The 22,449-nt window shown below is 53.9% G+C and overlaps 1 protein-coding gene across 3 annotated transcripts in view; it reads left to right on the forward strand.

The window, feature by feature from the left end:
• Positions 1-22,449, forward strand: part of SZT2 (SZT2 subunit of KICSTOR complex) — a 52,545-nt gene that overhangs the window by 13,109 nt on the left and 16,987 nt on the right. For all 3 annotated transcript variants that reach the window (XM_040469900.1, XM_040469901.1, XM_040469899.1), the window contains exons 5-42: positions 2,361-2,492; positions 3,231-3,372; positions 3,770-3,876; positions 7,368-7,578; positions 7,810-7,980; positions 8,395-8,629; positions 8,820-8,949; positions 9,701-9,843; positions 10,072-10,224; positions 10,363-10,477; positions 10,691-10,908; positions 11,005-11,220; positions 11,602-11,680; positions 11,925-12,019; positions 12,484-12,652; positions 12,853-12,967; positions 13,078-13,191; positions 13,360-13,530; positions 13,696-13,790; positions 14,038-14,161; positions 14,266-14,430; positions 14,520-14,724; positions 15,011-15,126; positions 15,237-15,483; positions 16,371-16,512; positions 16,674-16,766; positions 16,918-16,996; positions 17,102-17,392; positions 17,545-17,686; positions 17,874-17,981; positions 18,069-18,132; positions 18,355-18,540; positions 18,887-19,054; positions 19,146-19,224; positions 19,359-19,430; positions 19,613-19,814; positions 20,609-20,708; positions 21,378-21,507. In XM_040469900.1, the coding sequence (XP_040325834.1) occupies positions 2,361-2,492; positions 3,231-3,372; positions 3,770-3,876; positions 7,368-7,578; positions 7,810-7,980; positions 8,395-8,629; positions 8,820-8,949; positions 9,701-9,843; positions 10,072-10,224; positions 10,363-10,477; positions 10,691-10,908; positions 11,005-11,220; positions 11,602-11,680; positions 11,925-12,019; positions 12,484-12,652; positions 12,853-12,967; positions 13,078-13,191; positions 13,360-13,530; positions 13,696-13,790; positions 14,038-14,161; positions 14,266-14,430; positions 14,520-14,724; positions 15,011-15,126; positions 15,237-15,483; positions 16,371-16,512; positions 16,674-16,766; positions 16,918-16,996; positions 17,102-17,392; positions 17,545-17,686; positions 17,874-17,981; positions 18,069-18,132; positions 18,355-18,540; positions 18,887-19,054; positions 19,146-19,224; positions 19,359-19,430; positions 19,613-19,814; positions 20,609-20,708; positions 21,378-21,507 (5,524 nt within the window). The remainder of the gene's footprint in view (positions 1-2,360; positions 2,493-3,230; positions 3,373-3,769; positions 3,877-7,367; positions 7,579-7,809; positions 7,981-8,394; positions 8,630-8,819; positions 8,950-9,700; positions 9,844-10,071; positions 10,225-10,362; positions 10,478-10,690; positions 10,909-11,004; positions 11,221-11,601; positions 11,681-11,924; positions 12,020-12,483; positions 12,653-12,852; positions 12,968-13,077; positions 13,192-13,359; positions 13,531-13,695; positions 13,791-14,037; positions 14,162-14,265; positions 14,431-14,519; positions 14,725-15,010; positions 15,127-15,236; positions 15,484-16,370; positions 16,513-16,673; positions 16,767-16,917; positions 16,997-17,101; positions 17,393-17,544; positions 17,687-17,873; positions 17,982-18,068; positions 18,133-18,354; positions 18,541-18,886; positions 19,055-19,145; positions 19,225-19,358; positions 19,431-19,612; positions 19,815-20,608; positions 20,709-21,377; positions 21,508-22,449) is intronic.

Here is a 22,449-nt window from a genome sequence, read left to right on the forward strand (position 1 = left end):
AGAGCTGTGAGATCGTGCTCTTGGTCACAGGTGCTCTAGGGGACTACACATTATTCTGTTTGACACAGTAGTATTTGAATGTGGAGGTGGGAAGTGGTGGTAAAGAGGAGATGAGAGACAAGTAGAGGCAGAATTATGAGAGACCCTGAATGTCACGGCTAAGAACTATAGGAGAGTTTAGTGTGGTGATGATGACAAGCGCTGGATCTAGATTCACACTCCCTGTATTTGCTTGCTGTGTGCCCTTATGCAAATAACTTAATCTCTCTGTACATCTGTCTTTTCTTCAAAATGGGAAGATTAACAGTACCGATATTATGTGGCGACTGAGTTCATATATATCAAGCATTTAGAACAGTGCCTGCCCCATAGAAAACACGGGAAAGTTAGCTATTAAAACTGTTCATTGTTACTCAAACTGTTAAAAATGGAAGGTTTTTAAGTGGACAGTTATGAGATCAGATTTGTACACTGGGAAGATCAGGCCTGTTTGTAGCCAGGAAGGAAGATGGACTGGGGGGCAAATTCTGCATTGGGAAGAACAGGCCGAAGATTATTGCAATACAGGAGGGGAGGGGAGCCCTGAACAAGGCCAACAGCTATGGAGAAGGAGCAGGCTTACTCAGTATAAGCCCTCAGGGCCACTTGTCAGCCCTGGGCTAGCTTCCTCACCATGTCTAAAGCTCCCCAAGATGTATTCTACTGTTCCTTAAAACAGAACAAAAAAAAGAGGCACCTGGGTGGCTCAGCTGGTTGAGTGTCCAACTCTTGATTTTGCTCAGGTCATGATCCCAGGGTCATGGGATTGAGCTCAGCATGGAGCCCACTCTGCTTGGGATTCTCTCCCTCTGCCCCACTCCCCCCACTCACACGCATGCGCGTGCGTGCGCGTGCTCTCTCTCTCAAATGACATTTAAAAAAATAAAAAACAGAACAAGTTAAATCACCTTTATAATGTATGTCCATTGAAGGAAACTTGAAAAATACATAAAATATAAAGAAAAACAAAGCTTACCCATAATACACCACCAAGAAATAACTACAATTAACATTTTATGGAATTTTCTTCTTGCCTTTGAGTACTTGTTTATCCTCCCTCACCACCACCATCCAAAGAGAGGCGAAGAAACTATCAGGCTGATTCCAGACACATAATTTTACATCCTGCTTTTTAAATCTATAATATGGGCGTTCTTCCTTGTCACTAAGTATTCTTTGAAAATATGATTTTTAATTGCTGCTTGGTTTGAGATTTCATCACAATTTATCATTATATATTTGGCCAAACCCTAGTGTAGGATTCTTGGGCTGACCCACTTTTCACATCCAAACAATATAGCTGTGAACATCTTTCTCACCTTATAACCCCAGTCCCTACTATTCCTCTGATTCCATTTTTCTTCTCTTAGGCCTGTGGACTTACAGAGTCCCCCTCTCCCGGCTGTGACCACCCATTTCCCCAGTTCCGAATAGGGAGTGAAGAAGTAGTTGTCACGCAGGAGGGCAGGGGTAGGGGAGTAGTGGGCCTGTGAAAAGGTCATAGGAGTCTGAAAGGAGAGTTCCCAGGGGCCACCAGGCCTGTATGAAATTTCTAGGATGGGGGCACTTAATTTATGTTGAAAGGAGGAGGAAAGGAACCCCATGGAGAGAGAATGAAGGCATTAGGCAAGAGGTCCAAGATTAGTTGGAGAGATTAGCTTTTGGGAAACAGAAGAGGATGAGGAATCGTTTCTTCAGAGTTTCAAAAGAAGAACAAGGACACAGATACAAACTTCGAGCAAATATAGTGGGTGTTTTTGGTGGTTGGAGAGTAGTACCCCCCTGGGGTGAAGGCAAGCAGGGAGTTCCTGCTGACTGGTTTCCTTTCTGTATGAAGAAGGGGGGGTAGGAGTTACCTGCTAAGGGGAAAAGGAAGGAAGGGACATTCACAGGGAAGATGATGCTGTACCTAAAAGAAAAAAGGTCCAGAGCTGCCTCTGTGTGCAGTGCTTCAAGATCAACAAGAATAAAAATGTATGAGTCGGAATGAGAAAGACTTTGCCAGGCTGAGGTGGGGCTGTCTGATGACCCAAGATGGAAGATCTTATGGCACCCCCATGTGGGAGCTTGGGGAAACCCAGTGTGCAGGACCGTAAGCAGAGGAAGGTTGTGAACCCAGATGAAGATAACTAACGGCCTGGTATCCCCGGTGGAGTAGATGATCTGACATGAGAAGAACTGGCTGTGGATTGAGTCACCCTGCTTGCGCGAGAAGTCAGGAGCGCCTAGAGAGAGTTGTGGAGATACATAGGCAGACCAGAAGAGTACTTTCCAGTGTCCCCCTGACCTTCATGTCTTGGTCTTTCCCTTGTGCTTCTCAGGTGCTGGTACAGGGCTGCCTTTTGGACCCTTCCCAGCGGGAGGTGTTCCTGCAGCAGGTATATGAACAGCTCTGTCTCTTTGAGGACAAGGTGGCCACCATGCTGCAGCAGCAGTATGACCCTCAGAGTCAGGTATGTGGGAGAGAAAGCGGGTGGAGACCGCTTTAGAAAGAGGAGCTCTTAAGGAACAGAGGGGAGAGAGGAAGGACAAGCCCCAGTACAGAGGGAAGAGAGGTCAGGGAAAGGGGCGAAGAGCCAGAGTGAGCCAAGGTTAGAAGGGCTGGTGAGTGCACGCAACAGGTTCCCTGCCGGAGGAGGAGGGCTCAGATACATTCCCAAGACACACATTCTTGCCGGGAGAAAACGTGAAGACCGTGTGCTGGTGTCTTTTTCAGTCCTAGATCTCCTCCCCCAGTGGATCTGAGAAGGTGATTGTGTGTGGCTTTGATCGCTACGATTTTGTTCAGTCAGGGATAAAGCTGCTTGAACTCACTAGAATGCACTTGGCTCATTCCTTTGGATATCCTAGAAGTAGCCAAGCAAATTGAGTGCTCTATGTCTGAAGACTTAATTCGATTGATGTATAAAATATTTCATAATCGTGATGGGAAAGGGGCCATAAAAGGTGGAGAAGCCTGCTCCAGTGTAATCTGGTGCTTCATCTGGTGTCCGACTCCTTGTCAGCATCTGAGCACATGCTAGGAGAGCAAGCACAGTCAGGACTTGGCTGCATGGCAAGGGGTTGAGGTCCTCACAGGATTAGGCCTGTCAGGCCTGGGCAGTGCTGGGCTGTAAATTCTGGCTTTGCTGTGGATGGGAGGGACGGTAATTCTCTCTGACCCATTCTGTCTCATCTGTAACTCGGGCCAGGCCGAAGACCAGTCCCCAGACTCGGGGGAGCCCCCTGGCCGGAAGGTGGGAGTCTCCATGGTGACAGCTGACCTTGGGTTGGTCAGTATGATTCGTCAGGGCATCTTGGCACTGCAGTTGCTCCCCTCAAACTCTAGTGCAGGTCAGTAGAAGGACCTTTGGTGGGGCTGGGGAAATAGGGGGGTACGGGAAGGGGGCATTAGCAGTATAGATACAGGTTCCAGGGGATCAGTGGGCCCCAGAGAAGAGGATCTGTCTCCTTGTGTGTGTGTTTGAGCATCTCTCTCAAGCACCCCCAGCTCTGACAACCATCCAGGACCCTAGTGGGAGGGAGTCGAGCTCCAAGGACATCACTTCACAGACTGGGGTCCAGCACTCAGGAGGCAGAAGCAGGAGGGAAGGGAAAAGGGAAGGGGTGTGGATCATAAAACACATCAGTCGGTAGACACTGAGGTCTGAAGGGCCCCATCAGTTGGATGCCCCCCTGTAGCTTTGATCTGGTCAGTGTCCCCAGATCTGTCTGATATTTCCTGCTCCAGGTATAATCGTGATCACAGATGGGGTGACCAGTGTCCCTGATGTTGCTGTCTGTGAGACATTGCTGAACCAGCTTCGCAGTGGCACCGTGGCTTGTTCCTTTGTGCAGGTGAGGACTTTCTAGAAAGGATGAGAGGGAAGTGTGGTATATCACAAAGTTGGATATACCTGGTTACTTTCTTACAGGGGATGATTTCCCACATAAAGCCAATAACGTAGTTGCTTGTGTGTCGGTGGGGGGAATAGACAGGTGTCCTGTCTAGAACAGGATAGATGGGGGCACCTGGGTGGCTCAGTCAGTTGAGCTGCCGACTTCGGCTCAGGTCACGATCTCGTGGTCCGTGAGTTCGAGCCCCGCATCGGGCTCAGTGCTGACAGCTCGGAGCCTGGAGCCTGTTTCGGATTCTGTGTCTCCCTCTCTCTGACCCTCCCCCGTTCATGCTGTCTCTCTCTGTCTCAAAAATAAATAAACGTTAAAAAAAAATTAAAAAAAAAAAGAACAGGATAGATGGCAGTGGTGGGAGAGGACTCTCATCTTTGTCCTCAGGGTGTGGGGAAACAGCATGTTATAGTAAAAAGAGTGCAGGTTTTGAAATTTGACAGCCATTTCCAGCCTCATCTCCCCCATTAGATGAGTGATTACCATTTTCATTGCAAGGATCAGAAAACCCAAAAACTAGCTTGAACAAAGGAAGGAATAGGAATTTTCAGTGAACCACAGCCAGTTTGGATTGAAGGACTGTAGGGTGGGAGGCAGAGCACTCTGGGAAACAAGGCTGGAGGGTAGGCACTGGCCAGAACACGAAGAGCTGGTTCTGCTGTATTACGGCATTTCAGCATAACTCTGTGGGTGACGTGGGTAAATATAATGAAAGCCACTAGTTGGGTTTATGTTTTATAAAGATAACTCTTGCTGTTGCGTGAAATCCGGAGTGGAGGCCGGGAGGTTATTAATTGTGGTGGTCAGTGTGAGAGAGGAGCAGGGCTTAAATTAGGGGGATAAAGGGTAAGAGACAAGGGGATAGAATTGAGAAAATGAAGAGGTGGAGTCAGCATGACTTGTGATTAGCAAGGTGTGAGGGGTGAGCAAGAAAGAGAGGTTAAAGATGTCTCTAAGTTTGTGACTCCAGTGGTGGCTGGGTAGCCAGCAGAGCAAACGAGGAGAAGCAGCTGGGGTGGAGTGAGGACAAGATGATGAGCCCAGGTTTGTGCATGTTGCATTTGAGGCGCTTATGGATCCGTGGGATAGCAGTTGGAAGCATCACCTTCGGGGTTAGGCATACTTGGCCTGAATCCCGCCTCTGCTTATTAGCTGTGTGACATTGGGCACATCACTTGATTCTTGGTCGGATTCATTTGTAAGTGGAGATTATAATGGTGCCTACTTCAATGGGTGCGACAATGCATTTAAAGTGCTCAGCAGAGTGCATAATTATGTAATAGATGGCTGCTATTCATAGCAGTTAGCAGTTGGAGATGCAGATCTGGTACTCAGGAGACAGCACTAGTTGAGAGAGTTAGAATTTGTCAGCCTACAGATGGTGATTGAGAAGAGAAGAGGGTCCCTGAAGAACCTTGGGGAATACCGGTGTTTAAAGGTCTTTTGTAAGAAGAGAACCCAGCAAAGAATGAAGGGAAATAATCAGACAAGAACCAGGAGATTCTCATGTCAAAGAAGTCAGAGTTTGGGGAGGAAAGAAGTAGTTAACAGTGTGAGATGGCAGCAGAAAGATCATGTAAAACGAGGAATGAACAGTACCCTTTGGATTTGGTGACTAAGAGGTCACGGGGATCTTTTTCAGGTCATTTCAGTGAAGAGGTGGCCAGGGAAATGATTGCAGTGGATGGAAGAGTGTTAACACAGGGAATTTGGCTGCTCAGATCAAGTGGGGGAACAAGAGCGAGAACAGTAGCCAGAGGGAAGTGCAGGGTGGAAGAGACAGATGCTTGGTTCTGTTTGGTTTTGTTTTTTTAAATGTTTATTTATCTTTGAGAGAGAACATGAGTAAGAGCACGAGCGGGGAAGGGGCAGAGAGCGAGGGGGACAGAGGGTTCCAAGCGGGCTCCGTGCAGACAGCAGAGAGCCCGGTGCGGAGCTTGAACTCATGAACCGTGAGATCATGACCTGAGCCAAAGTCGGACGCTTAACTGACCGAGCCACCCAGGCGCCCCTGTTGTTTTGTTGTTTTAAGCTAGATACCAGCATGTTTCTGAGGAACCGTGAGGAAGCAGGGTTTGAAAATAAGGGAAAGAAAAGGAAACCTGATGGAGTAAAGTCTCTACATTGACAGGACGGTGTTGACTCAAGAAGTAGATCAAGGGACTCTTTTGGAGTGGATAGAAGTGAAGATGTAGATAATTCTGCTAAGGGTCTCTGGTCTCTCCCTGAAGGAAAAGGGAAGGGTGAGTACTGTGAGGGAGGCCAGAGTTGGGAGAACAGGATTGAGGACAGCCCTGAAGGACTTGCTGGGTTGGGTGTCATATGTTCTGATGTGGTGTCAGCCTATACACCATTGCACTTTTCTCCATTTGGGACCCAGGTATAGAGGTTGTGATCCTAGTTGGGCTTTTAAGGGGGAAGAGGAGTAAAGTCAAGAGGGCCAGGGATAGACTTGGAAAGAGTAGAGGTTCGAGGGCTGGCAGTCTTAATGAGGTCAAAGAGCAGCAGGAGAAGGATGGAAGGAATCCAAAGAGATAAAATTGTGTGTAATCAGTAGGATGTGGCAACTGAAATTGCAAAAATGAAGTGGTTCCAAGTGAAGCTAAGAGCCAGCATGTAGCCAGCAGGCAAGTGAGTGGAATAGAGTTAGTTTCTGGAGATGAGGGTTCAGGAACTCTGAGAGGCCAGGGATTTGAATGAACCTTCTAGAATAGGTCTGTCATCATTTTCTGAAGGGGCCAGCTAGTCAGTATTTTAAGCTTTGCTGGCCAAACGGATGTCGCAGCTACTCAGCTCTGTTCTTACCGTATCGAAGCAGTCATAGACAAGATGAATGGGAATGGCTGTGTTCCAATAAAACTTTATTTACAAAAATGGCTGATGTGCTAGATTTGGCACACAGGTTATGTATAGTTTGCCAATCTCTGATCTACAGGCTTCGGGTTCAAAATATGGCCCATGGACCAGCAGCATTGGCATCACCACAGAGCTTGTTAGGAATGGAAAATCTTAGGCCCTTCCCAGACCTACTGCACTTTAACAATATCCCCAGGTGTTTTGCACTTGATCTTAGCCAAAAGGCCGAGAAGCGATTCCCCAGGTGTTTTGTACCCTAAGGTTTGAGGAGCATTTTGTTAGAGACGCTGACGTCTCTCAGATGGTGACAGGAAGCCAATGAACCATTTCTCACAATCTTTAGTGAGTGGTGCAGTCTGGTGTTTGATGTTCTGAAAAAGGGCATGGCCAGATGGAATGGGCTTCAGACAGGAGCCCAGGGAAGGAAAGTTGCAGAGCAGTGGTCTTTCCTGGGAGAATGTTGACCCTCTTCCCGCTCTGTCATCTGGGAGATGGGCGCAGCCACCCAGCCCAGTCTCTTCCGCTTTTTTGTACTTCCTTCTCAGGTGCCTCTTTTGGTGCCTCTAATTCCTCATTTTCTCTAGGTGGGAGGAGTTTACTCTTATGACTGCAGTTTTGGCCACGTGCCCAATGTGGAATTGATGAAGTTCATCGCAATGGCCACGTTTGGTTCCTACCTGTCCACTTGTCCTGAGCCAGAACCAGGCAGCCTGGGTCTGACTGTCTACCACCGGGCATTTCTCCTCTACTCCTTCCTGCGCAGTGGGGAAGCCCTGAACCCTGAATATTACTGCGGTGAGGATCAGACTGGGGCAAGAGGGGGCTGGCAGGGGAGTGTAGCACGGACCCAGAGGTGATTCGGGAATGGTTTGAGACTTCTGGTCCCTAGAGAGATTGAGCGCGTGCCTGGGGCTGGCTGTTCTGACACTCTTCTCTCCCCGGGATTTCAGCGTAGCCCCTCCCCCTAGATCTCTGTAGGCTCACAGAGAACCACCTGCCTCTTGCACATCCTTGCTGGTCTTCTAGGCTCTCAGCACCGCTTATTTAATGAGCACCTGGTCTCCGCAAGCAGCAACCCTGCCTTGGCTCTGCGCCGGAAGAAGCACACTGAGAAGGAGGTGCCAGCCGACCTGGTCAGCACCGTGTCTGTACGGCTTCGAGAGGGCTACAGTGTTCGAGAAGTCACCCTGGCCAAAGGTAAGGGTCACTAGGTCCTGCCACATCATACAAGGGTCAGACCTGCTGGGCAAAGCAGAAGCCACCTCGGTATCACACATGAGATTCTGCTTGTCATTTGAGACACATGGGTTCTGAGCTGCCTTCAGGGGTTAGTCTTCTTAGCATTTAGCTTCCCAGTTCCATCTCCTTTGCCAGAGAGAAGTCAGCTGAGGTTGGTGTGGTGTCCCGAACTTGGCTCTGTTTTCAGATCACTCCTGTAAAGTTCTGTTTGTGGCAGTTGGCAGGCCCTAGGCCTGAAATCTCTGGAACCATGCTTGGAACCTTTAGCCAGGCTAGAGTTCCATGAGGTAGGTGGGGGTTTCGGAAAGAACTCAGTCCCAGGCTGGAGTCCTGTCCCTTCTTCCCCTGAGTAGCCTCCTGCTTCCCCTGAAGGAGGGTCTCAGCTGGAGGTGAAGCTGGTGCTGCTGTGGAAACACAACATGCGCATTGAGTACGTGGCTGTGGCGCCCTGGCCCCTGGAGCCGGAGGGCCCTCGAGGAACACGGGTGGAAGTGACGATGGAAGGCGGCTATGACATTCTGCATGATGTGTCCTGTGCGCTAAGGCAACCCATTCGCTCACTATATCGTACCCATGTTATCCGGCGGTTCTGGAACACGTTGCAGAGGTGAGTGAGGTCACCACTCAGTGAGCGATGCCGTTTGTTGTGTGGGAGGGACAGAGGTGTGAAACTGGGAGCTGGAGAGAGTGCCCCTGAGGACCAGGCTCGTCTCGAGGGTCCCAGGTGCCCCCCCGAGCTGCCTTCCTCCATACCCACCACAGTCAGATGTGACTCAGGGCCAGCCCTTGTTCTGCAGCATTAACCAGACGGACCAGATGCTAGCCCACCTTCAGTCCTTCTCTTCGGTCCCAGAACATTTCACGCTTCCTGACAGCACCAAGAGTGGGGTGCCACTCTTCTATATCCCTCCTGGCTCCACCACCCCGGTGAGTGGCCCTGATGCTCGGGATCCCTGCGTCATGCCCGCCCATGTTGGACTGGCACAGCTTCTGGAGCCCAGAACCACCTTCTCTTTCCTTCCCTCGTGTCTGAGGCACCTGGACCAGAATTCTAAGCTTTATCCTTGAGAGCAATTCTCCCTCCTTCCAAGTTCCTGGCAGAGAAGGGTCTGTAGAGAGAGGCTGTCCTCGACAGACCACGGGTGTCGTGTAGGTGGTGGCATCCCAGCTGACTGTGAGCCCCTTCGCCCCATCTCCATGTGACATACTCTGGCTTTCTCTGGCAACTCCATTTTCCATCAGTGCCAACCACCCTCAACTGTGCGCCTCCTGAAGACCATAGCTTCCTTTGTCCTGTGCTTATTTCACACTCAGCCCACAGTTGTCAGCCTTGAACCATGAGAGGGGGCTTATGCTGGCGTGTGGTGGCCTCATCCCGAGTTCCTCCCATCATTTAGCGGCATTCCTCTGAAGTCACTGACGGAAACGTGGCAGGCTCCATCCTTTGCCTGGATTTAGCTCTAAAGGGCTACACGGTCTGTTTCTGAGCTCATCCTAATCTGGCCTTCATACTAGAGGCCTCTGTTTTTCGCTTCTGTCTCAGGCTAGGCTCTAAGTTCCTTTGGCTGTAAACCACTGCCATCTCCGACCCCTGGGCCCCGTGGTCCTGTTCGCTGTTTGGAGGTTGTGCCCTCTTTGTCCACAAGTGCTTCTATAGGACAGGCCTTCCTGTCCCCAGGTGCTCTCCCTGCAGCACAGCGGATCTGACTCATCCCACGCCCAGTTCGCTGCCTACTGGAAGCCAGTGCTGTCCATGGATGCTAATTCGTGGCAGCGATGGCTGCACATGCATCGCCTAGTACTGATCCTGGAGCACGACACGTGGGTACCCTCCGCGGGCTGAGGGGACAGGGGGTGATGGGAAAGGGGAACAGCAGACGAGCCCTCACCAACCTTAGCCAAGGAAAAACGATGACCCTTTCCTGGTCTTCCTGCTCGTCCACCCCCACATCCTCAGATAGCACCCAGAAGAGAGAAGTGGCAATTTATCTGGTTTTTGTCCCCAAGCTTGGGGCTGTGAGATGTGACCTCTGTGCACCCGTCTTCCAGACCAATTCCCAAGCACTTGCACACTCCCGGCAGCAATGGGCGCTACAGCACCGTGCAGTGCAGGATCTCTCACTCCTCGCTGACCTCTCTGCTCCGGGACTGGAGCAGCTTCGTGCTGGTCGAGGGCTATTCCTATGTGAAGCTGCTCTCCAGGTGGGCAAAATGATGTCCCCTCACTCCTCCCCCTCCGCTGCATCCCATGTCTCTTCCTCTGACCCCAGACCTCCCCCCTCCTTCTCAACCCACTTACTCCCAGTCTAGGGCTGCTCACTCACCCCTATTTTTCCTTAGTGCCCCAGACCAGCCCCCCTCCTCCTTCTACATGGTCCGCATCATTTCCAAGGCCCCATGCATGGTTCTTCGTCTGGGTTTTCCCATCGGCACACCAGCCCAGGCCCGGCACAAGGTAAGCTGGGCACTGCCTGACTCCCAGACCTAGGAGCCCTGTAGAGTGGACTAGCTCCTTCCCCACAAACTGCACAAGGCCAGGGCCAGTGGAGAAGGAGCCCCCAGGCCAAGGAATGCTTGGAGTAGAGAGCTGAATCACTTTATCTGGGGACCCCTTCTCCCAGATCTATAGGAGACGGGGTTAGGAGGATCTGATCACATTTCTTCCCAGATTGTGTCGGGTTTGCGGGAAGAGATCCTGCGGCTACGTTTCCCCCACCGGGTGCAAAGCAAGGAGCCAACACCCAAGGTCAAACGAAAAGGGCTGGGGGGTGTTGGTGGGGGCAGCTCTCCCTCCAAGTCCCCCCCCATGCTGGGCCCGCAGCAGGCCCTGTCTGACCGGCCCTGCCTTGTGGTCCTGCATAAACCCCTGGACAAGCTACTCATCAGGTTGGTGTAGAGGCTGGGGCCCAGGCCGGGGCATGTGGGAGGGCTGCGGCGTAGCTGGGAATGAGCAGAGATCAAGCGATTGCCTCCATTGTCCAGGTATGAGAAGCTACCCCTGGACTACCGGGCACCCTTCTTACTGACGCTGGAGCCACCAGGGCCACTGCCGTTGGTGTCAGGCCGCTCAGCCTCCTCTAGCCTAGCGTCGCTGTCCCGCTACCTCTACCACCAGCGCTGGCTCTGGAGCATCCCATCGGGCCTGGTCCCCGCACTGCCACTCAGCTCCATCGCGCAGCTCCTCTCTGTTCTCACCGAGTATGTTACCCATGCCTGGCCGGGCAGCTCAGGGCAGGGAGAGAGCAAGCATAGACTCTGGGTGGCCGCTGGCAGGAAGCCTGAGTCAGAGCCCGCCCATCTCTAAGCCTCTGAACCACTGCTGTTCTGCACAGGATTTAGCGCAGAGCAGCGCCTGCCACTGCCCTCCCCTGCCCCTCCCCCAGGTCTGTTCACTTTGGCCTGTGCAGCTAGAGCTGTTGCACCTGAGGCACCAGTAGTCTGAGCAGGGCTGTCAGCACACGGGTCTGCCTGGATGGCTGCTGGGAGGTGGGCATGGAAGTGGCATGGGGCAGGGGACGGACTCTGAGCATCTCTCTCCCATCTCATCCTGTCGCCGCCCCCACCTTTACGGGGCTTCAGAGTCCGACTGTCAGAAGGGTTCCACTTTGCCTGCAGTGGGGAAGGAATCATCAACATGGTCCTGGAGCTTCCAATTCAGGTGTGTGCCGTCCCTTGTGACACCTCCCCAACAAGGTCTGTCACTGGAGGGACACTTGCCTCTGAGCTGCATTGGGGCTACTGGAAACGGTGCCTCATGGGGACCCTGTGGTCAGAGGACCCTGAGCCTGAGGCCAGTCCCAGGACAATGTGGCAAGGGGCTAGAGTTCTGGGGGCCAGAGCTGGGCTGGGCCAAGTCTCTGGCTTGGCTGAGGTTTACCCAAGATCTCCCATTCTGCCCCCAGAATGAGCCCCTGGGGCAGGCTGCAGGCGAGGAGAGGCACACATGTGTTGTCCAGTACATCCTCTTCCCCCCACACTCTACCTCCACCAAAGACAGGTGAGACCCGGGTCTGCCTGGAGAGCTGCCTCTCTCCACATTCTCCCTTCTCCCTACTACCCCTGAAGTTCTGTCTTCTGGGCTGCAAGAGAGTCGGGGTAAGGGTGCTGTTTGTTGTTGTTGTTTGTTTGTTTGTTTGAAGTTTTTTGGGGGGAGGCGGGAGGGGCAGAGAGAGAGAGAGAGAGAGAGAGAATCCCAAGCAGGCTCCACACTGTCAGCGCAGAGCCCTATGTGGGGCTCGATCTCACAAACTGTGAGATCATGACCTGAGCCAAAATCAAGAGTCTGACGCTTAACTGAGCCACCCAGGCGCCCCATTAGACGTTTCCTCAGGCAGACACGGGCCCAGAGAGGCCACACGCAAGTTGTGTTCAACCTGTGTGCCTTCCGTGAACTGACCCCCTGCCATTCGGTTGTGGATCGGACTCTCCGCTCTGCCAGGCTCAGGACTCCTCCTCCTTTAGCTTCTCGACAGATGATGACAACGATGTGGAGGTGGAGGCCCTGGAAGGAGACTCAGAGCTCAACCTGGTCACCGAGGTGTGGGTAGAGCCGCAGTATGGGCGAGTGGGGCCTGGCCCTGAGAGCTGGAAGCACCTGCGGGACCTGACATACTCTGAGATCCCTCGAGCTGTGAGTGACCTCTGAAGCACCCCCACACCTTACCGGGTTAGCTGCCGTCCCTCTGGAGTACCACAGCTGTGGGCTTCCTGGTCCCTCTGAATCTCTGTGTTCTGCATGTCTGTGACTGTGTGGGCTTCCTTGAGAGCTGGACACCAGAGTACTCTGGGCTAGGGCAGGCTGACCCCTGACCTCTGCTCTTTGTCCCCTAGCTCCACCCTCGGGACGCTGCCTGCATAGGCTCCATGCTGAGCTTTGAATACCTGATACAGCTGTGCCAGAGCAAGGAATGGAGTCCCCTGCCCCCAGAGCCGAGGATCTCTAATGGTCAGTGGGGAAGGGGCTCCTGGGATGGAACAGGAAAGTGTGTGGAGAGCAACCGAAGCTGGGGAGTCCGGGTCTCACTGTGGCTATCGTCCTCCTTCCCTGCCTCCTAGGATTGGACCAGGGAGGAGATACCTGTGTCCACGAGATCCCTTTCCATTTTGACCTAATGGGACTGTTGCCTCAGTGTCAGCAGCTCCAGATGTTCTTCCTTCTGCTTTCCAGAGGTGGGTGAACTTCGTACTTACTCACCCACACGTAGAGGGTCATCATGCGTGGGAGCATTGGGGCCGGAGGAGGCTTGGAGGCCGCAGGAGGGCTGCCATGGTCAGGGCTGAGCCAGGGGGCTGGCCGGCAGGAGGCTCTTGGTGCTGAGCGGAGTGTATGTCGGGCAGAACCAGAGGGTGTCCCTCTCGCCGAGGGGCCCTGTCCCACCAACGACATGGTGCTGTGCCTGCTGCACAGCTGCCTGGGGCAGGAGCTGAGTGACCGGGAGATCCCACTGACCACTGCTGACCAGGCCACCTTCTTGAGTGAGGTGCTGCGGCGGACCTGCCACGGTCCAGGTGAGCTCCTGCCTCTTTCCCGAACAGCACGCTCTGGCCCAGCCCCATTTCCCCACCCCTCAGGGGGGCTTCTGTCTTTGGGTTTTGGTCTCCCCTCTCTTCACCTCAGAGCCCTGCCTCTTTGCCGGCCCTGCCCTCTTCCACCCACCTCTACCCCCATCGTAGGTCCGGAGGAGTCTCCCGTGGGGGGCCACGGGATCCTAAAGGATCAAGCAGTCAGCAGCGCCCAGGCCGCTGGAGACTCAGCGCTTCCTCCCCTGGTCAGCACTGATTTGTCTCCTTCAGCCCCTTTTCACACTGACCTCCTTCTATTACCACATATTCGTGCCCCCCCTACCCCCGCTTTCTATCACCGGGGATACTGAATGCCTCCTGCCAGTGACAGGGTACTGAGTTCCTCTTTGCCCTGCATCTTGCACTCTATACCTAAGGCTGCGCTCCAGGGTGGAGGGAGGGAGCAGGGGTTGGGCAGTCCCTTACAGATTGTTCTGATTTTCTGTCTTAAAGGTTATAGGCCCTCCTGAGACTCTCAAGCCTCTCATCTCTACCCATTCCCCTCAGTGGCGCTGCTATGCAAGGCTTGTGACTCCCCAGCATGTGTTTCTGACTTTCCTCCCAGCTACCTTCTCAGGTACCACCCAATGGCCTTTATCACTGGCCTCAGATACAAACCCCTCTTCTCCCCTCACCAGCCCACCAGGCAGCTCTAACTTATGTCTCTCTTTTCGTCTTCAGATGTCCAACATCTGGCTGCCTGTGGCCTGGAGGGACCCTCTCAAGAGGAGACAAAGCCTAAGTTTGGGGATGGGAGCGGGGCCCCCAGCCTGAAAGACCTGGGAGGAACTGGGGTGAGGGCTACAAAGGCCCAGGTTCCCACACTCAGCGTCACTCCAGCTGGAGGTAGGGCGGCTGACTCTGAAGTCAGTTAAGCAGGAGCAGGATTGGGAACAAATAGAAGGCTTGGAGACCATGTGACCCTCTTCCCACAGACACTGCCCAGATTCCAGGAGACCTAAGCCCACCTTTCCGTCGGGACTTACAGGCTTACGCCGGGCGTCAGGCTCCACAGACAGAGGGTGCAGATGGTCCCCGGACCCGGTGTCCTGTTTACGTCTATAGCTGTGCCCTGGAAGCACTGAGGGAGCAAATGGTTGGCCTGCAGCCCCCTCAGGCACCCCGAGACCTCATCTTCCGGTGAGTACCCTCAAGGTCCTCCCCCAACCGTGGCTGCCAGCCAAGGCTCATGACCATAGTCCAGGGCACGGACAGACAGGCTGACCATCAGTGGTCAGAACTCAGTTTCTTAGCCAGGTCCTGCCAGCCCCTTGCTCAGCTTCCTTCAGCAAATCAAGTGAACTTGCTGGGCCGTGAATATATTCAGTAGAGGTGTACCGACCCTCCAGTGGAGTGTGGGTAGACGGCGAGCCAGAGATGTCACTAAGGAGAGCTGGCCAAGCTCTCTCTTTGCTCCCATTCCTAGGACTCAGTTCCTCGACCAGCCCTCCCCATCCTCAGTCTGGATGGAGCCCAGGCACAAGGAGGCAGCCAATCATTGTGCCTTGCTACAGGAGCACGCTCAGCGATGCTACGTCCGTGGTGAGGAGGGGGCCGCCTGAGGGAGCCTCAGGAAGGAGTGGGGCTTCGCAGGATGACGGGGATGGGAACTGGAGAGGCCATTCCGGTCATGGCCCCTTCCTCTTCCTCAGGACTGTTCCGGAGTTTGCAGCAAGCACAGAGCGTCACCTCACAGGACTTGCTGATAGCGGTAGATGCCTGCGAGGAGCTACTACAAGAAGTAGACATCACCCCTTTCCTGCTTGCACTGTGTGGCCACATTCGGGTTTTGCCTCAGGCACCCCCAAGCCCTGGGCCTCTTAGCCCTGGGCCTTTCAGCAGCAGCATCGAGGAGGGCCCCGAGCCTCGGGAACGAGCTGTCCTGGCTTCTGAGTCCAGGTTAGGATTGTCCCTTAGTGATGTGTCCGGGGTGCACAAAGGTCCTGTAAACAGAGACCTTCCCATCTGGGGGAATGGCCATGCACGATCGTGCCCACACACCAAGGAGGCAGTTGCTTCGTCGCTGGCTTCCTGCTCCCACCCATTTGGCATAGACCCGAGTCTCCTCCCCGTCTCTTCTGTTCTGGTGTGGAGTATTGAGCTGGGTTACGAGTAGGGAGTTGCCACTCGCCACCAGTGAAAGTAGAAGCTTGTTCTGAGGATGCTCATACAATAGTAATACTCTCTGGAACTACCTGTGAGTTTCGCAGAGTGTTGCCCTCACTGCTGAGTCCCCAGCTCACCTCGGGCCCAGCAGGTCCCTGAAGGGAGAAAGGCAAGCAGGCAGACGGCTGTGTCTGGCACCTGCCATCCTGCCTGCCTGCCGCATATTAGCATCGGGGAAGCAGCAGACACAGAGGGAGGAGTGTGCTGATGACACCCAGGTCTGCACTCCAGCCAGTTCCCTGTCTGGAGCCCTAGATCCCCTACCTTTCATGCCCCGAAATCAGTGCATCTTCTTCCCACCAGACCTTGCTTCTCCACCTGTTCTCCTTCAGTGGTGAGTGAGATCACCCTCCACCCAGTGGTCTAAGTCAGAAAACTGGGAGTCACCTGTACTCATTCCTCTGCGTCACAGCAATGTCCGGTCGTTAACAAACATGGAGGTTCGAGCCAAAATAGGTCGGCTTGTTCTCCTCGCCTCTTCCACTGCCCGTGCCATTGTGCTGAGCACGCTTGCTAGAGACAGGTGTGGGCTGCGCCTAGTAGGGAAGCAGCCTCCTCTAGGGCTCGCTGATTCTTAACACCTCCTTAACACACCCTTCACCCCCTCCCTGACCACTCAGCATAGAGACTGAGGACCTCAGCGAGCCTGAGTTTCAGAGCAGCCGTGTCCCTGGGATTCCAGACCCTAGCCTGGAGATCTCTCTGACAGACGTCTGCCAGCTCCGAGGAGAGGCACATGATGCCCTTCATAGCCTCATCCAGGTGGGACGCTTGGTGAGGGCAGAAGAGGGGTGGAGCCCTGCCTGCACCGGGCACAGTGTTCTCTCCTGGGGTGGGGGTATGTAGCTGTCTATTCTAAGGTAGGGGATAGTGTTCTGCTGAGGGCTGGCTGACATAACAGCCTCTTTCTAACCCCAAAACAGGAGAAGTTCCTGGAGATCAGTGGTCTCTACTTCCGCACAGTGCCCTCCAATCCCCACTATTTCTTCTATTGCCCTCCATCCAGCAGGCGAGAGGTGAGCGGCTTCCTCCCTTCCTCTCTCGTACCCCCGACCTGTAGCCCAGAGGCCCCACTGGGCCCACCCAGGTCCTCTTGACGCTTGGCTCCCTAGGGTCCAGATGTGGCTCTTGTCCTGTGTTGGATAAAGCTCTCTTTGTTTTGTTCAGGATGAGGGCCCCCGGGACACAGTAGACAGAAAAGTCAGTGACCTGGAGTTTTCGGAGGCTGAATTCCTAGGAGAAGAAGGTGTGTGGACAATGGATAGAGATGAGAAGGCTGCTTAAAGCCAGGATTCAGGGCCCTCCACTGCCAGCCTCTCCCATTAACCACACGACATGCATCCACGTCTAGGAGACACAGCCTGCTGTGTGGTCACTGAGAGTGACCCAGAGCTAGAGGTGGAGTATCGTGAGAGCCGTGAACCAGACCTGGGGCCAGCTGGGCTCGACTCTGCCTCGCTGTCAGATGCGGACACTGTGAACCCTGATGAAGACTCCTTCAGTATCCTGGGGGGTGATTCGCCTACCGGGCCTGAGGGCCTGGTACATGACCTGCCGCCTCTCTTCCTGCACCTCACGTGCTCTGTGCGGCTGCGTGGGCAGCACAGCTCAGTACCTGTGTGCAGCCTGCCCACCTGCCTGGGTGAGTTTGGGGTGCCCAAGGGAAGGCCACAGGTCCCAGTACAGCCTGCCTGCCTGTCTGTCTGTGGGTGGACGTAACTCATTAGCACTGAGAACTTGAAGTCTGTGCTTGTCCCCAGGCTCCAGCAACCCCTGACTCTCCCCCTCTCCCAGGCCAGGTCCTTTCCAGTCTGGAGGGCCCCCCCATTGGAGGCCGCGTGCCCCTGAGGGACCTCAGTATTACGCTGGACGTCTTTGTGCTGACATTGCCTCTGGAAGTGGAGCTTCCCCCAACCTCGGACCCTCAGCACCACCGGTGTGGCAGCAAGTCTCGTGGGGGGATCTGGGGCCTTGTTTGGGTAGGGGCCCTTTAAAGGAATCTAGAGGTACTTGAGGGCTCTAGGACCCCTTAAAGAGTCCAAGAAAGGAGTGCTAAGGAAGCCCTAGGAGGAGAGTAGCTGCCGTGGCTGCTGATCTTTGACCTTCGCTCCCACTCTATTCAGGTCCACATCTGAAAGCAGTGCTTCCTTCCCACGATCCCCGGGGCAGCCATCATCTTTAAGGTCGGATGATGGCCTGGGGCCCCCAATGCCACCCCCAGAAGAAGACAGGTACTTCCCTTTGTCCCTCTCAGAGTCCCTCACTTCCTGTTAGTTTTGTTTTCTGGAAACCAACATCTAAACCTTTCTTCCACTTAGGCACCCTGGACTGTCCAATTTGGCCACACCCCACAGACTGGCTATTGAGACCACCATGAGTGAGGTGAGGGCCTTCCCTCCCCCAGCCTAACTGACAGCCCCTCAGCACTGTAACCGATACCCTCTCCCTCATATGAGTAAGTTAAGGCGCCCCTTTATTCTGGGATCAGAGTAGGGCTGCCCTCAATCTGTGAGGCAGAGTACCTTCTAGTCTGGGAGTGAGGTGATGTGCCAGGCAGCGAGGGAGGTGCCCTTGGCCACTCCCCTGATCTCTCTCTGACTGTAGATCCACTGGTTGCTGGAGGACGAGATGGTAGCGGCCCTCCGAAGAGGGGGCATCCCCCAGAGCCCTACCCTGCACCGTGCAGCTGCCCACATCCATAGCTCTCCTGGACGCTCCACCTGCCTTCGCCAGACCCTGCCACTGAGTTTTGTGTTTGGGCCAGAACGTTCCCTCACACAATTCAAGGAGGTATGCTACCCTCAGAACACCCCCTGGTCATCCTGGGGCCCATTCTTCCCTGGACTCCAGATACGGAAGTAGACTGGCCTCCCTCCAGAACAGCCTCCTCACCACACTGTCCCTCACCCCATGCCTGGGAAGGGTGGGAAGAGACCCGGCTCCCCTCCTTGCCACTAGGCCTGTTGAACCTTAGGCAATTCGCTGAACCTCTGTATACCTCAGCAATGGGGATGCCGGTGTCTGCTTTACCAGATGATTGTGGGGGTCTGCTGAGGAAGCGGGGGGTTGGAGGGGGAGGGCGTGAATAGGGAGGGCTGCCCCTGCCTAAACTGTGACCTTGGCTCCTGCTCCCCAGGAGTTCCGCCGCCTTCACCTCCCTGGCCACATTCTTCTTGAGGATCCTGACAGTGGCTTCTTCTTTGTGGCAGTTGGCCAACAGCCAGGAGGGTCCCAAGGGGAGCTCCCTTCAGCAGCCTGGGCTTGGCACAGCCATGAGGACAAGGCCGAAGGCGTCGAAGCGGAGGTGAGCCTTTCCTGGGATGACCTGGGAATGGAGGGGGTGGAGGTGGGTGTGTGGGGCCTGTATTCAGTCCTGACTTTCTGCCTAACCTTAGGCCCTGACAGCCAGCCCCCAAGCCCCTGGCTCCCCAGAGGGTTCTGATGGCACGCCCCTCCTCAGCCTGCCACAGGGAGGTAAGAGAAGACTTGGGCAACAAAGTCTGGGGGCTAGGACCAGGGACTTGCAGATCCCTGGCCCTGCTTCCATTTTCAGAGGGTGGTCCTAAACAGGATCACTAGATGTTCCAGGATTTTCCTTCTCTTCCCAGGGAGACAGCCTGGGCCTAGCCGGGGGCTGAGCCTTATGTCCAGTCAGGGCAGTGTGGACTCTGACCACCTAGGTAAGCCGGGGCGATGGGCAGAGGGCTCTGAGCTGATAGGAAGCAGACTCAGGGCTGTGCAGCAGAAGGACTGGGCAGGGGGCATCAGAAAGGACTAACATGGAAGGGCCCATCAAGCCTGATATGCTCGGAGGCTCAGATGAGCCAAAGGACGGGGCTGAACTTCGGCACATTTGAAACAGGTTATGATGGTGGCAGCAGTGGCTCAGACAGCGAGGGGCCCAATGAGACCCTGGGGGAGAAGCCTCCCTTCACGTTGAGGACCCCACCTGGGCAGGCACCTCCACAGCCTTCACTCTCAGGCCTCCCTGGGCCCTGCCTGCCTGACTTCTGGCTCATCGTCCGCATACTACAGGATCGTGTAGAAGTGTATGCACATGCGCGGTAAGTAGGGTCCTGCGCCTGACTCTGAGGTTAGCTGCTTTCCCCTGGTCCCACAACACTCCTCTCTGATATCACTCAAAAGTAAAACTTGGGACTGAGGGTTTGTATTCTAAGGCTGGGGGGTCCTGACCACTTCCCACAGCCTATATATAGCAAAGCAGGTTACTCTTTGCTTTCCTAACAGAGGTAAAAAGCTGGTAGGATTTGGGCTCCTCGTCAAGCATTAAGAGCATCTACAGTTCAGAGCAGCTTCAGAAGTTGATATGGGAATAATAGGTAATATTTCACAAGTGCTTATTATGCAGCAGACAGTGTTCTAAGTGTTCTACCTGTATCAGCTCCTTTCATCTATGAAATAGTCCTCGAAAGTATTATTCTCCTTATGGCATGGATGACAAAACTCAAGCACAGAGAAATTAAATACTTGCCTAAGGTCACAGTAAAGGGCAGAGCCAGAATTCACAGGTAGGCCTCTGGTTAAATATGGCTCTCATCACAGAGTGGAGGGGGTTTGAGAAGGGAAGACCGCCATTCTGATCAAGATTGGAGAGTGGAGAAGAGGTACACCGTGTGAAGGAAGTCTTGGGGTTGGTGTGCTGCCCACTGAAGGGCTGACAAAGCAAGCGTGGAGCCTATGCTGCCATAATTGCTACCGAGAATTCTGTTTCTCCTCTTTCCCAGCATTTGCTTCTCTTTGTCCAGTCCTACTCCCATTTCGTGATTTCTCTTGGCCTCAGCTCTCAAGCTCCCCACCCCCACCCCAGAAGTGTGTCTGATCCATCCCTCCCCTCTAGGAGCCTGATTCGGGAGGATGGGGGACCAGGCACCGAGTGTCGCCACCTGCAGCAGCTCCTGGTGAGGCGAGTTGGGGAGATCTGCAGGGAGGTCAACCAGGTAAGGGACGGCTGGGGGCACGGGACACTGTTCAGATGAGGAAGGAGTTTCCAGGAACTTGACCTTCACAGGCTCTTGATCCATCTTGGCCATTTTCTTTGACACCTGGTTACCGGGGTACTGTTACTCCACGGACTCTACAAACTGGGAACGCTCCCTCACTCGTCCCAGTAACGCGGGTTACTCTCCCAGGCCCTGACTATGAGCTGTCCCTTCTAGTTGCACTGTGCCAGTGTTAGGGATATAATAGTGAACAGCACAGGAAAACTCTCTGGAGCTTGTGTCGAGTGGGGCAGAGAGGCATTGAACAACTGAATTGTATGAATTGTATCCATTACAATTGTGAAGAATTAGGAGAGCAAATGACAGTCTTGACCTTCTGTAGTGTCAGGGGAAGAGTTGATTTTTAAGCTGAGACCTGAAGGATGGGGAACACGTTCTGGCAAAGAAGAGGGATGAGTTCTAACGGGGGTTCGGAGCCCAGTGACTATGGGGCACATCTCTGATCCCCCCCCCACCCCGACCCCCACCCCAGTGATTACTGATGCTCTGCTGACCACTGACCCCCAGTAATAACAGGCATCAGCTCTGGCCTTTGATCATCCCTGACCACCACCACCAATTTATGAGAAATATTTCAGTTCCCTCATACCTTGCTCCTTCTCCCAGCGACTGCTTCTGCAGGACCTCCATGACAGTCACGTGTGTAACTCTCTTCTGGTGGCCGAGAGTGAAGAAGATCTATGGCGCAGTGAGACCCCCTTCCACTCCCGTCAGCGGGCACCACTGCCCAGCGATGGTGAGACCCCACCCAGGAGCCTCCCTCACGGGCTGCTGCCCTCTCTGTATCCATTCTTGGGTGAAAAGACAAGGGCGGAGGCACCGTGACCTGGTCACCAGTGCCAGGAGAGCAGGGAGGATAGGACAGAAAAGGATTGCTGAGTTGGGCTCTTGAAGAGTTCCTCTGTGTTGTCAGTGAAAGTAGTTTCAGCAGGGAGGTGGGACTAGGAACCAGAGAAACAGAGCGAAGATAATTATACAGCCGGAGCAGAGAATAGCTACTCATTCAAGTGGTGGAGACTAGAGGAAGATGGGAGGCAACGGAGGAACTTGATAGTGAGGTAGAGACTCGCACATTTATGTTCCACAGGGAAAGAGCCAGTAGAGAAGGAAAGGTTGAAGAATACAGGAGAAAAGGGACTGTGGAAGGGGCACCGGCTGTGACCTGTCTTCCTGAGGGCGTGCCTCTGCCTGGCCCCACCTTCTTTTCCAAAATGACCGTCTTTCCCCTTTGGGTAACAGACAGGGCCGAAGAATGGAGTGAAGAAGTGTGGACTTATAGGCCAAGTCACAGGGGGGAGAAGGGCAGAGGGGAGGAGCCTAAGGCCCAGTAGGAGGATGTGTCTTCCAGTTGGCTGTCCCTCCAGACAGGCAGGTACAAGATCCCTTTGGGATTCCTCAGATTTCTGGTCATGGTTGGGAAACATGGTAATTCTCGAGATGCTAATTGAAGTCTTGACACTTCTGCGGTCTTCTCTTACTCCTGATGACCTCTCACCCCAGCTCAGAGGGGAAAGCCACATCATGGCATTCCTTTGCAGTTCTCCCTTCTGGTTTAAAATTTTTTTTTTCAACGTTTTTTATTTATTTTGGGGACAGAGAGAGACAGAGCATGAACGGGGGAGGGGCAGAGAGAGAGGGAGACACAGAATCGGAAACAGGCTCCAGGCTCCGAGCCATC

Source organism: Herpailurus yagouaroundi, unplaced genomic scaffold, assembly GCF_014898765.1.
Source record: "Herpailurus yagouaroundi ecotype Mexico unplaced genomic scaffold, PumYag 77, whole genome shotgun sequence".
NCBI classification, from domain to species: domain Eukaryota; kingdom Metazoa; phylum Chordata; class Mammalia; order Carnivora; family Felidae; genus Herpailurus; species Herpailurus yagouaroundi.